Raw genomic sequence first — 14,261 nt, forward strand, 5'->3', positions numbered from 1 at the left:
TTTGAATTCGACCTTTATAACGATACATTTAATGTAATGGCACACTAAAAGTGGGCCTTTTATTCTCATTTTAATATTGCGTACTACTCTGTTGGCTCCTGTGGCTGAACAACGTATGAAGCTCCACAGTTTCATAACTGCCTTCATTTTATGAGAGCAAAACAAAGTCTGCTCAAATGCTCTGGTGTTCTGTTTTAGTGAAATAGAAAGTACTGCATATTATCAGAAATTTGAGTATGTTTCAGGCTGGTCTAGGAGCACTCAAAAAATTCTGTGCATCCTTACATGTGTTTCATCCTTCTTGTAGAACGGCTCAAATATATTACTAAAAGCTAAGTGGCCTTACATGTCTGTTCAGATTCATTGCTTGCTATTTCTTCTGCTTCACTGTTTCAGTTGCAAAGCTGAAGAACACCCATGTCTAAATAGAGTATGCAGTGATGAACCCAAGTGGCTGCTTTTAAAAGCTGCTTTCCTTTATATGTATGACAACCTAGAGAAGAGCTATGCCATTCAGCCATTTTTATGCCTACTGAGCAGTATATTGTTACTTAAGCACCGGTAAGAAGACTGCATTGCTTTTTGCAGCCAAACATTTTGCTGCTTTAGGATATCGACAGTGTAGTTGGGTTGTCCCAGTCCCTGGATGAATTATTCAGGCTCTTGACATCAGAGGTTTCCTCTAGCGGATTGGCTGGTGCTCGGATAATAAAATCTTTCCACAGGAAAACAGTGGAGAAGGATGATGGCAGTGAGACCAGCAGAACTGCTACTTCAAATACAGCTGGCTTTGTCTGGCTTTTGCGTCTCTGCAAGAATAATATATAAAGATGTTTTTAAGGTCTGGCTTCATGTGAATTCTCCAATAAGAGCAGGTGGAAGGATTTGTCTAAGAGGCCTGCACTTCCAGTGAAGGAAAACAAACAAACAAACAAATTGTTCTTGAAAAATTACTTCTGTCTGTATTCTAAAGAAAAGCTGCACACTACACGAGACAGGAGTAGCAGCAGCAGCAGCAGCATTTATGGCTCGCTACAAAGGTGCTGGTGGCAGAAATGTTACATCTTTAAATGTGCGTCCAGGCTTCTTTCAGTACCGGCACGGTAAGTGGTCCAAATATCCTTACTTGGACAGTCCTCGCAGGTGGGGAGAGTGTAAGAAACTGTCATGCATCTTGTGGGTGTAGATAAACAGTACCTCTGCAAAGAATTTATATCAGTTCAATGAATTTACAGGGAAATTTGTAAAAAAGCATGTTTATCATGAAATTTGAAGTATCGATCTGCTGCTCGTATTATGTTCAGACACAGGTTTTACAGTGATGAGATCTGTTCCTTTTAAACCTATGCAAAACAAGTGGTATAAAAAAAGGAAACTTTTATTAAGAATATGCTCTTTATGAGTCATGTTAGTAGTTATTAATAGGGCTCATAAAATATATATTGCTCATAAATATTTCCTTGAAACAGATCATTTTGAAAGGCTATTTCTGCTATTTGTTGATATGACTGGATCTGAATATGTCTTCTGCTGGTAAACATTTAGAAGCTGGGAGCCGGTTCTCTGATTTCCAGTCATTGTCAGAAGGCTGCTTCTTAAGTTGTCAGGATGCACTGGAACTGCAAATTAGGGAATCATTTTTGCTCATTTCTTTGATCAGAACTTTGACTTCTAAAGGCCTCGTTCTTTTCTTTTGGCATGCCACTGTTGTATCAGGGTTACTGAGTAATTTTAAGTTACAGAGGTGTGAATGAAGCCAGGGCTGGACTGGTTCTGTGCATCCTCGATCTCTATCCCCATACCTACTGACACACAACCCAGTTCAAGTGTGCAAGTACTTCCACTGAAATTAATTGGGCTACCTGTATATATAATTTCTTGTCAGAGCAGAGCTGACATTTACTGTATGCCACAAAGGAAACATCTTGTTCAGAGTTAGAAACCATACGGTGAGAAGTCTGTTTTCCAGAGTGTAGAAACAATTATCACATAGAAAGTAAAGACAGCCCTTGCCAGAAATAGTCAGTATTGAGTGAAGCACAATGCAGTATTTTCAGTGTTATTTTACATAGCTTGCCTGTCAGTGCAACAAGTAGATTCTGAGAATGTAATGAATGCTTTTAAAATTATGTAAGACAGCCTACCCAATGAAATCAAAGAAAAAGAAGAAAAGGAATGCAATGAAGTGTGCTAATCTAGCAACACATTAGCTGGAGAGATGTGTATCTTTTTTCCTCTGGTATTTCTTATATGTGAGATACTGTTTATATGTAAAGAAAATATAAAATCTCCAAGACATAATGTAGAAACACATTTTGGGAGCTGATATGTGGTCAGGGATCCATTGTTGTTCCACTTAATATAACATTTTGGCTGGTGAATTTTGTGCCATGATTTGTGTCTTTATGTATCCTCATTGTGGAGCAGCATTATTTTAGTGTAAGTCAGGGAGCTTAGTAGTAGCAGTACATCAAACTTATTAGTTATCTATTCCAGAGCTTTAGAGGGGATTGAATAATATTCCCTTTTAATTTTACAGGTATTAAAGAGATAAAATCCCTATTCAGTGTTGTGGAAGTCAGGAGCAAAGGCAGTATCTAAAATTAGATTTTCCATCTGTAGGTTTTGGGACATGCATGTGTTCTTCTTCAAAGTAAATGTTCAACAGTAATTTTATTTATTTGGATTTTCTGCAGGGGAATGAAGGTGCTCATTCAGAACTTACGATGGCAATAATATGATTTGGTTTTCAGTGAAATAGGTATTTCCTTTTATTTTTGAAAGAAAAATCCTCAGCATAAATATTTGAATGCCAGTGGTGTGAAATTATTCCATGTGTCAAACCCAATTCCCCATAAGCAAGGGACAGGACCTTGTGGATTGGTTATAGCACTGTGATTCTCTTCCCTCTGCAGCCATGACCCTGGCTGCTGAAGTTGGAGGAGCTCGTTCAGGAGCTATTTTTGTCCATGCAGCTGGCAGCAATCCCTGAGGGACTATCTGAGAATCAGTGAAATTCACTATAAATCAGATAAGTGCTTCAAGAGAGGACTAAGGGAGATAGTAAGTAGCAGTATAGAAACTGCCTGAACTAGCTAATGGCTTCTCCCTGTCTGATTCTCCCAGTGCACAAGCAAGCTTGATAAAGCAATTTTAATTCTTTCATTCAATATTATAAACATTTTCAAGTGTACATGCTGAGTAATTTTTCTAAGACTCGTGTTGATTTTTTAAAGGAAAGCAACTTGACTGTCAGAGACATGGAGTCTAGTTTAAAGTACAGATACAAATATTCAAGTGTCAGAGCATTATTATAAGAGTATGAAGTATTTGTTATGGGTAGTTACATGCTAAAATTCCTGTCTCAAGAAAACATAGTGGCATTTCTGTCAAATGCAGAATGTATTTTGTTGTCAACAGAGAATATTATTCTTCCGTCCTGTAAATCCAAAAGGATTCAGCAGTGTCTAATCAAACTGATTTCCTTTTTTTCTCAGATGAGCAAGAGTCAGTGCAGAAAAGGACTTTCACAAAATGGATTAATACTCACCTGGCTAAGGTAATATATGGCTTTGAATTTTTTTAAAATCAAACCTTTTTATCGATGGCTATACAAGCCCTGGAGTATAGAATGGGTAATATTTGGCTAAACAGAATGGCATAAACTTGAAAAGGGGTCCCTCTTATCGGTATACCATAGAGGATGAATCTGTTTCAGCATGATCGCAGTCAGCTGCAGTGTTGTGAGTGGTGTCTACAGGCAACCACCCAGCTCCTTAGGCCAAAACTGAAAGCTGCTATTTCAGCCAGAGGACATATTTGAAAGGGCTTTCTATGAAAGAGAAGTATTCACCTTATTACATGCAGTGTATTTGAATAAAGCTTGAGTCAGTTGTGTTGTTTGATAGAGGCATCCTCAAGTGGTTATAAATACAAATAGTGCTTTGTGAATCCAGTGCTGAATTAATTATCTGATGTAACTTGGCATTTATCATGGAACTATTATTGCTTCTTCCTACCACAACCTAAAGCTCCTTCTTTGGTTTTAGCAGAATAAAGACAGTGATTTACACACAATTTTAAAGTATTAAGTTACAACTGGTACAAACCTTATCTAACAACATAAGCACTGAGGTTTAGTTTGGCATTTCCCAGAGCTTTCACACAGCACACCTCTAACCATAGTTATCAATTAGTCCAGTAAATTAAAATATTTAAGCACCAAAGGTGCTCTTTGAAATGCATATTTTTAAGTCATGAAGATTAATGAACTTGAAAATTTGGCAAAGAATAACTGCAAGAGCACTGGTTTACTGTCTGTGTAGGGAATTGGATAATAATGCCCTCAAAAATGAACAGAGTAAAGGAGGAAGCCCATATAATGCTACATCATGTTATTTGGTCTAATGGAATTCTATGGTAGAGCAATAGCATTTGTTTACGTTCAGTATTTGCTTAAGTGTTAGCAAAGCAGGCCATGAAAATGTGTCAGAGGAAAAAGAATTCTTATTTCTTGTTTTTCTCTTTCGTAATTGTATTGCATCATTAGTAATTGATTGATAATATCTGATAATAATTGACAATTTGATATATATATATATTGTTAGATATATATGTTTGTGTGTAATGGTAGTTTCCTAGTAATAACTGACTAGTCCTTGGGAAGAGACAAAGTTGTGTTAGTAGCTCAGTTAAGATATTTTGCTCTGGATTGAGACCTGAACTCTGCCTTTACTGTACTAGTCCCTTTGGCCTGTGAGGGCTCAGGTAGACCTTTAGACTTGAGTGATCTAGGCTTATACATCCTTAATAAGTCTGATATTGTAAAGGCTGATAAAATACATTCAAACCAAGCAGTTCACAGCCACAGCCCTCACTTTTAGCTACCTGAGATGCCCTTTAGTAATTGGTCTGTCTTAATTCACCATTTGAAAGGAAATCTGTTTCTATCATACTTTTATTGATAGCTGTCAGTAAGTTGGCCTCAAATGTGTAGATGATCTGGCTTTGCTTCCCATTTATGCTGTTATGTTGCCACATGAGAAACACTGTTTATAGATTATTATTCAAAAAGGGCAAGAAGGAGGACCCGGGCAACTATAGACCGGTCAGCCTCACCTCCATCCCTGGGAAAGTGATGGAACACCTTATCCTTGGTGCCATCTTAAGACATATCAAGGATAAGAGGGTCATCAGGGACAGTCAACATGGCTTCACCAAGGGGAAGTCATGTTTGACCAACCTCATAGCCTTTTATGAAGACGTAACAAAGTGGATTGACGATGGCAGAGCGTTGGATGTGGTCTACCTTGACTTCAGCAAAGCATTTGACACCGTCTCCCACAGCATCCTCACGGCAAAACTGAGGAAGTGTGGACTGGATGATCGGGTAGTGAGGTGGACTGCAAACTGGCTGAAGGAGAGAAGCCAGAGAGTCGTGGTCAATGGGGCGGAGTCTGGTTGGAGGCCTGTATCTAGTGGAGTGCCTCAAGGGTCAGTTCTGGGACCAATACTATTCAATATATTCATCAATGACTTGGATGAGGGAACTGAGCATACTATCAGCAAGTTTGCTGATGACACCAAGCTGGGAGGAGTGGCTGACACGCCAGAGGGCTGTGCTGCCATCCAGCGAGATCTGGACAGGCTAGAGAGTTGGGCGGGGAAAAATTTAATGAAATATAACAAGGGAAAATGTAGAGTCTTGCATCTGGGCAGGAACAACCCCAGGTTCCAGTACAGGTTGGGGAATGACCTATTAGAGAGCAGTGTAGGGGAAAGGGACCTGGGGGTCCTGGTGGACAGCAGGATGACCATGAGCCAGCACTGTGCCCTTGTGGCCAAGAAGGCCAATGGCATCCTGGGGTGTATTAGAAGGGGAGTGGTTAGTAGGTCCAGAGAGGTTCTCCTTCCCCTCTACTCTGCCCTGGTGAGACCTCATCTGGAATATTGTGTCCAGTTCTGGGCCCCTCAGTTCAAGAAGGACAGGGAACTGCTGGAGAGAGTCCAGCGCAGGGCCACAAAGATGATTAAGGGAGTGGAGCATCTCCCTTATGAGGAAAGGCTGAGGGAGCTGGGTCTCTTTAGCTTGGAGAAGAGGAGACTGAGGGGTGACCTCATCAATGTTTATAAATATATAAAGGGTGGGTGTCACGAGGATGGAGCCAGGCTCTTCTCGGTGACAACCAACAGTAAGACAAGGGGTAATGGGTTCAAGCTGGAACACAAGAGGTTCCACTTAAATGTGAGAAGAAACTTCTTCTCAGTGAGGGTGACGGAACACTGGAACAGGCTGCCCAGGGGGATTGTGGATTCTCCTTCTCTGGAGACATTCAAAACCCGCCTGGATGCCTTCCTGTGTAACCTCACCTAGGTGTTCCTGCCCTGGCAGGGGGATTGGACTAGATGATCTTTCGAGGTCCCTTCCAATCCCTAACATTCTGTGATTCTGTGATTATGGAGATTGGACTCAAGAGGAGTGACCCGTGCCATTCAAATTTTTAAGTTTTAAACCTTAAGCTTTTACTTCTTTGTTAGTCATGTTTTTGGAAAGTGTGGAAATATATATACTGAGTTTATCACAGCTGTAGGAAATACTGATGGGTCTGTGAAATGTGCAGGACTCCCCTTGCACACATGTTCTGAATTGTAACCCAGAAATTTTATATTTAGGTTACTTGGTTCTTGTAAAAGATTGTTGGGGTTTTTATTACGTCAAAAGGAATTGGAAAGCTGTAATATTTCCATTGTCTGGAGGCCTTTGAAATATGATAAGGAAAAAGCCTGGAAGGCAACCCACTTCTAGGCAGCATTGTCTGCATTCTGCTCTTGTCTTTGAACCCAGGAAAATGTGGAGCACCTGCCAAAATGGTACCTAGTGAGGAACACCATGGAGCACTGGCCTCACATTAATAGCAGAGAAACAGCAATACATGCATCTACATTTGGGCCCATGTCTGTTAAAGCCAGTGGAGTTACACTGGGATTAAATAATATGGAAGGAGGTGTAGGTCCAGGTGCCCAGGAGGCTGCAGAGCGGCCTCTGTGAGGAGAAACCAGGGCTGCCATGTGCTGGATACAGGTGGTTTCAGCTCCGACGGACCCACTGCAGGATGTGGCTGAGCCCCTCAGCCAAGCTGGTGGCACTTCTGGGAAAGTGTGTTTAAGAAAGGGCAAAATTCTGCACAGGCAGTGAGAAGTGAGGGAAGAAGGTGTGAGAAACAGCCCTGCAGACACGAAGGTGAGAGCAGAAGGAGGTGCCCCAGGCACTCAAGCAGAGACCCCTGAGGTCTACATTTTCCCTACCTTGCTTTTGCTGCTGATGTACTTGAAGAAGCCCTTCTTGTTGTCCTTGACATCCCTGGCCAGACTTGCTTCCAAGTGGAGCTAAAGTTTTGTCTTTGTTTCTCACCATTCAAATCTATTTTAATTGGAAATAAATTAAATTAATATAAATTAAAATAAATTAATATAAATTTAATATAAATTAAAAGAAATCAATTTTCTCCAAGTAGAGCCTGTTTTGCCTGTGACAGTAACTAGTAAGTGAACTCCCTGTCTTCATCTCTACCCACAGGCTCCTTCACCTTGTTTTCATCCCCTGTCCTGTTGAGAAGGGGGAGTGAGAGAGCAGTTCAACCCACCACAAGGGCATATCCGTGTTACCTGTATAATTGTAGGTGAATTTACAGGGTTATTTTTTTCAAAGGCATAGCCTTGTTCTGCTCCCCTACTTTATGTGTGTACACCGGTTGCCAGATTGCTGTGTACCATGTAATCCAAAATGCAATCCAGACCTACTGTGCTGAATTTGACTCAATATACACAGACTTCAAAATTAACAGTAACTTCACTTCAAATTGGCTGTCTATTTCTTGGCTATTCTCGTAAAACTTTGGGTTTCTTTCCTTTTGATTTTGGAGGAAAGTTTAATAGTTGCCATTTTTATTAATCTGGTAAAATTAGTAGTGGAAAAAGTAATAAGATGAAATAAGAAAAAACACTATAACTAAAGTATGTAACTAACATCATGGCTATCTGGAGAAATGATCCCTCATAAATGAGTTTGAATGTTTTGGTCAGTGCTGGTGAGCATAAAATCTCAAAACTGGGAGAAATTAATGTTTTCTAAGCAAAGATTGATAGGGTTTCACTATAGCAATTTGAAAGGTGGGTTTGCTGCTGGCAAAAGAAAGGAGACTCTATCTCAGTAGAGTTTTTATCCTTGTACTGTGTTGGTTGAGTAGAGCAAAGGAGGATTAAAGAAAAAAAGAGCAGTTTCTGACATTGTGAGGGTAGTGATTTGAAAGAAATGGAAATGCAGAACTGATTTGATTGTAATAGGTAGAACTGAGAACAGTTAATAATTTGAGAATATATAGCAGGATGTGATGGTTTGTCAGGGTTTGCTATGAGTGAAAGATTCTTCACTGCTAATCTTTAAAATCTTAGTATATGCTTTTCTTTTGAAAAGTCATACTCTAATTGAAACAGAAACTTATTCAATAACTAAGTTACATGCATCAAGTAGATTAAAAAAAACAAAAACAAAACAAAAACCAAACAACAAAACCCCCCCCACAAACAAGCAAACTCAAAACCAAACTAAACACCATACCATTTTTGGCTTTTTAACTACAAAGTTAAGAATGGGTTTGAGAATATGGATACAAATCAGAATAAACAAAACAGGTAAATGAAAAGAGGGTACCAGTGAATTGAACTTCATGAAAGGGAGTAAGAGAGAGGCATGATTTGTTTATAATATTCTCTCTTGCTCTTACAATAGAATGCCACCATTTTATAATTAAGTTTCCTAATTCATAGATGTATTCTTCCACAAGCAGAACACAAGTAAAGGATTTAGCATCAGCTAATTATGTGGCACGTCAAAGAAAATTTGAGGTAAAACAGCTGTGCCCTCACCCACAGGGCAATGTCCCACAAGGGATGAACGTAGGAAAGAACTACAAGTATGGTAACTAACAGGTAGAATAATACAGCTCCATTTGGGGTCAGTTGTTAGCACTAGTCTGCATCTGTCCCTCTGCTGTCTATCTCTCTAACCCCTGCTGAATCCATTCTGTGATTCTGGCTCAGGAATCTGGGGAGACTCGACATCTGGAAATTGTCTCTTTTCTCTGCCACCCACTTGTAGAAATTGGAGCATAAGCTACCAAATAAATATGATCTATCTTCTGGCCATCCAGATTAATTTTTGTGCATCTGTCCAGTTCTACTAATGATGATTGAGATATGCATTGGTAACAGGACAAGAAGTTTTCTAGTTGCATACTATTTATTCATATTTCTCTAAGATTCTAGAACTGGGTCTCCTTCCTCTTAGTCTCAGCCTTCAAAGGCAGAAATAATTTGAGTATGCTTCTGAGTATATTTTCTGGCATCTTTTCAAAGTCTAAATTTAAAATACAGAACATTACACCAAATATGTCAAAAAGGAGATACTGGATCCATTCAAAAGAGAAATTACTTAATTTATTTTTCATTTATTTGCCTATACCAATTTTTAGATAGTGGATTAGATGAGTAAAGCAGAAGGAAAATATGCCTCTCTGTGAAACAACAGAGCCATATGCCTTTGATTGCCTTGTTCATCTTTGGTTAAGGTGCTGGGAAACGGTAGTTTCAAAGCTTTGGAACACAGACTGTAAATTGGTTTAACCCAACTAAATAATATCTTTGTTCCCAGGTGTAGGGATAACTTCAGTATTTGTGCTCACCAAAGTATTGTTTTAAACTCACCAAATACAGTGAACAACAAATACATACTGAAAGAAATTATTCATTTTGTATTTCCATTAAAAGGATGCACACATCAACAAAGAAAAGCAGAGGATGAATATCAAATTAAAACTAAGAATGGTTAATATTTTTTAATTACACTGACGCATTTTTTTCATAATGCTGAATTAAACCTAGGCATTAAACCTTACAGTAAAACTTTTGAAATTGCAAAATGATACATTTTATAGCAAAGAAAGGAAGAAAAAGAGAAAAAGAAATAGGTATATCAAGATTTACAGTGTCTGCACACAATGCTGTCAGCGGTGGTAGTTTGTTCTTAGAATGTAACTTGGTCTTCTTACAAGAACCTCATCAATTGTCATCAATGAACTAAGTAATTCTGTGGTATTTGTCTTTTTTTCAAATGGGGCAGAGGGTTGTGCCAGCTCTTACAGACTAACTCTAAAATTTCAATTCTCCTTCCTGTTCTCACATGTATTTCCCTGCAGAGATAAATTAAGTAGTTACACAGATTTGTTCCTATTTGTGCATGTGGATAGGTTTTTGCACATTTTTTTTCAAGAGTTTTTGAAACATTTTTTGAAAATTAACATAGCGAAGGTAGTTTCTAAGGTTTGGATTAGCATTCATTATGATGCAGATACTGATGTTCTTACAGCATGATTTGTTCATTAAAGAAGTTAAGTACAGGGTGTGAGGAAAAGATTTCTGTAGCAAAGATGCAAACGAGAAATTAAATATGAGGAAAAATGTTGGAATACAAGAATGAAGCTTAACAAATATCGGTTTTGAGTCTTATCAATCAAATACTTTTTGTATATACTGACGTTCAGTTCTTTAAAACATGCAGAGCATTTCCTGAACACTACAGCAAATTAGATAAGTTTGTAAGAGCAACAAGTTTAAGCAAACCATTTCCTCATCAGTTCCCATTTGTGATCAATTCTAAATACAGTTAGTTAAATAAATACTTAATATGAGAAAAATCTGGTTCATTGACCTTTAAGATTCATTGCAAATTAATTCATATTCCTCCTCCAGAGCACGGGAATTTATTTGTAGTGAGTGTGCCTCCCTCTTTGTGATATGACTGTTCCTAAATGTCATTGTCACTATAAACTACATTACTGTGATTGCATATGCTGCAATAAATTAGTGTTTAATACATACAATGCAGTATGTAGCACATCATTAGTATTATTTTTCTATTTTTCTTTCCTAGAGAAGCATACAAAAAACCAAAAATAATAAAGCATATGAAATCTTAGTGTAGATCTCACAAGTTATAGATTTAATGTCTGATTGTTCATCGAATTATATTCTGAGTTCTCCCAAATAATTTTGTTCAAAAAGTTTATAAATAGCAGCTTTTATTTAATATTGTAGGATTTTGAGATGTTACTTCATATACTTTTAAACTGTTCTTTTTTTCCTGATTTAAAAATTACTTCATTTGCACAGGCTTTCCAACATTCAAAATACAGTGTATTAGGGTCATGGCAGTTGATTGCATTGCTGAAGTTATACATTTACATGTAAAAAGCCAAAATCTGGAGTACATTCAACATTTTCGAGATTACAAAGTGTTAAGTTAGTTTTCTTTCGCTGCTTTTACTGATTTGCAGTTAGTATTTTGGCAGTGCATTACGGCGACTAACTGAATAGGTGTTAAGTCCTGTTGAGCCTCTAGAATAAAAGGTATCAATAGATTTTAACTGAATACAGCTTTAAAAAAACCTTTATTCTCTGGAGGCTAATAAGTAAGCAGCGTACAGCTTCACTTTTTCTTTTAATTTCATTTGACATTATATATGCAGCAAAGGAATAGGTATTTATCCATTCCAACGGAAGACGTTGTATTAATCTCAGTAGAGGTTCTGCCTGGAAAAACAGTCCACTAGCTTCAGCCATCTTGTGTGATGGTCCTTACACAGTACATAAGAGTGTATGTGAACTACTCAGTATCAGGTAGTGTATGTTTATCTTCCTGAATTGTACTGGCAAGGAGCATAAGATAAGGATTCTGTAGTTACCAATGTAAAAGACGAATCAATTCTTCTATATATGACACTAAAAATATAATTTGTATCATACTTCTGAGAAAGACTGGAATCATAATAATAGGGTAAATTCTATGCTATGTGCCCAGAGTAGTAAAAAAAAAAAAAAAAAAGTGATTTATGAAACACGATGAGAGTCTTACCTCCTTGTAATTAGATGTTAACATCTTCAGGAAAGTGAAAAACATTATATTATAAAGCCTAATATGCAAAACGTTTTTGGCAGTCTGTATAATTAACTAATTTTCCATATTAGAGAAGTCTCATACAGGAGATCTTATGACGCAGCTGTTGTACTTGCCTTCTGTTCCTGTTTTATTGGTAGGTACACGGTGTGTGCTGCTAAACACTGGCAGCGTTTGTCATTACGCAACTTTCTAGCAACAAAAAGTGCAGTTCAGCCTGCTGATTTATGGACAATTTTGATTTTCACACTTCAGAGCAATAGGTCTTATTAACTTTGGTGTAAGTCATTTGACTTTTTCTTTGTTGCTTCTCATTCAATGCTTTCTCATCCCCTGGTTTTCCCCAAACCAATATTTGATTCATGTTGAAAGGAAAGTACTGTAGGTGTTAATTTCGTTGGATGATGTCTTCAGGGATATTTTTACTGCCTTACCTTAGTACAGTGCCTCATTCTGGGTGCAAATCTAGGTTTTGTCACTACTGTCATGAGGAGGGTGCTTCAGAGCCAGAGCTTGACATGGGCAATCAGAGGGTATATCTGTAGTGTGAAACTATGCACTGTGGAAACCAGAGCTGCTTCCCAGACTTGGTTTGCATAGGAATGCCAGATGACTTTTGACTTCATGTTGGGATGAGGCAAATTCTGGCCTGTGCCCTGATCTGAGAGTAAGGATATCAAACCGCTCAAGCTGGAAGGGAGCTGTGTTGCGCTCGAACAGGTCGTCTGACAGGCACGTAATCGGCACCAAGGTTGTGAGGCACTATAAGACTCACCCTTCAACCTAAATGTATGCTAAATTGCCCTCTATAAGAACCTATCGCCATTACTGTAGGGTGAGCTTTGTGAGAGAAACCTCACTAGTGGGGCATTTAGGTGCATGTTGGGAGTTTTAGGCCTTCACATCCTGTTGGATTAGGATTATTATTGCTGAATTATTTTAGCACAAAACTCTTCAGTATTATATCATGCGGTAATACTGATAAAACCAAAGCTGCTCGGAACTTCAAACAGGAAATGGTAACATAGAAGGTGAGAAAAATTAATTGCATTTATATCAACCGCCCATGATGCAAGACTGGAACAAAGTAATCTCTAGTGACCTGTTTGCTCCGTAGAATTTTTCAGTGTTGTATTAAGGAAGAACATGATCCATTATCTATTGCATTGCTAGGAAATAAAAAAGAACTATGATTAAATATACTCTCTTAATGAGTTGTGATACTGCTTTATTCATATACATGACAAAATAGACTCTTATTATTGTGGCTATTAGAGCATGCCAAACCTCAGATGAAGTCTGCTTTCAGCAGGAGTCCTTTTTCCACTTTATGCCAAAGTTATGTCTCATTGAAATATTAGTTCATCCAAGCTGAACAGTGAAGACGGGGTGTTTTGATTTTGGGAACTAGAACCCTTTGCTTTTTCCTGACTTGTTGTAGTATTTCTACCTTTTCAAGGGCAGTGTTTCATTTGTTAGGTTCATCTTTTCAAATCTGTGTTTCTGCAGAACAGAAGTAACAGGTTGTTGTACAAGCCTCTTTTTCTCAGAAGTATCTCAAAAGTAAATTATTAAACCTGAACTAATTTCAAGAATTTTGTATTCTGATTTTCATTTTAGTGAATTAGCAGATATAAATATGTGAATCGTGACAGGCTCATGGAAGCTAGAGGTTGTATATTTCATTTATTTTACCACTTTCAAACTTCCTGTTTCTGAGAGATATTCTGTGATCATTAAAATACTGACCAGCTGAGTGCCATAGTTCCACAAACTGGGATGTATTTAGGAAGACTGAGTTTAATGATGTGACCTTGTCATTCAAAATTCCTAAATCATCTCTTTACAGATTTATTTGTATTATTGTTGTGTTTGCAAATGTAAAGACGTATGTTAAGCAATTTGTTTTAAATAGAAGCTGACACTGTGCTAACAGCACTGGAAGGCTGCAATGCCTGGAGGAGAGGAGAGAAAATACAGTGACTTAGTGCAGCAACTGTCAGCTGTGAGAAAGGAACAGCGTTGCTCAGCCAGCCACACTGCTTTAGGGATCTTTCCTTCATATAGCTCCTCGTATTTTGCAGAGTGAGAGAGTGAAATTTCTGTGACATGCTTAACACAAGGCAAAATATGCTGATAGATTGAAGTGTGACTATAATAGTACATCCGTAAGTTGTGTGTATTTTATAGACTCACAGGCAGTTGTTGGTGTCTTTCTTTGCTTGTTTTGGGGAGCAGGAGGTTTCTCCAC

The 14,261-nt window shown here is 38.2% G+C and overlaps 1 protein-coding gene across 1 annotated transcript in view; it reads left to right on the forward strand.

Annotated features, from left to right (window-relative positions):
- Positions 1–14,261, forward strand: part of SYNE1 (spectrin repeat containing nuclear envelope protein 1) — a 295,209-nt gene that overhangs the window by 40,270 nt on the left and 240,678 nt on the right. Inside the window, exon 2 of the mRNA XM_065632672.1 lies at positions 3,498–3,559. Coding sequence (XP_065488744.1) covers positions 3,498–3,559 — 62 coding nt within the window. The remainder of the gene's footprint in view (positions 1–3,497; positions 3,560–14,261) is intronic.

This window comes from Caloenas nicobarica, chromosome 3, assembly GCF_036013445.1.
Source record: "Caloenas nicobarica isolate bCalNic1 chromosome 3, bCalNic1.hap1, whole genome shotgun sequence".
Lineage (NCBI taxonomy): Eukaryota > Metazoa > Chordata > Aves > Columbiformes > Columbidae > Caloenas > Caloenas nicobarica.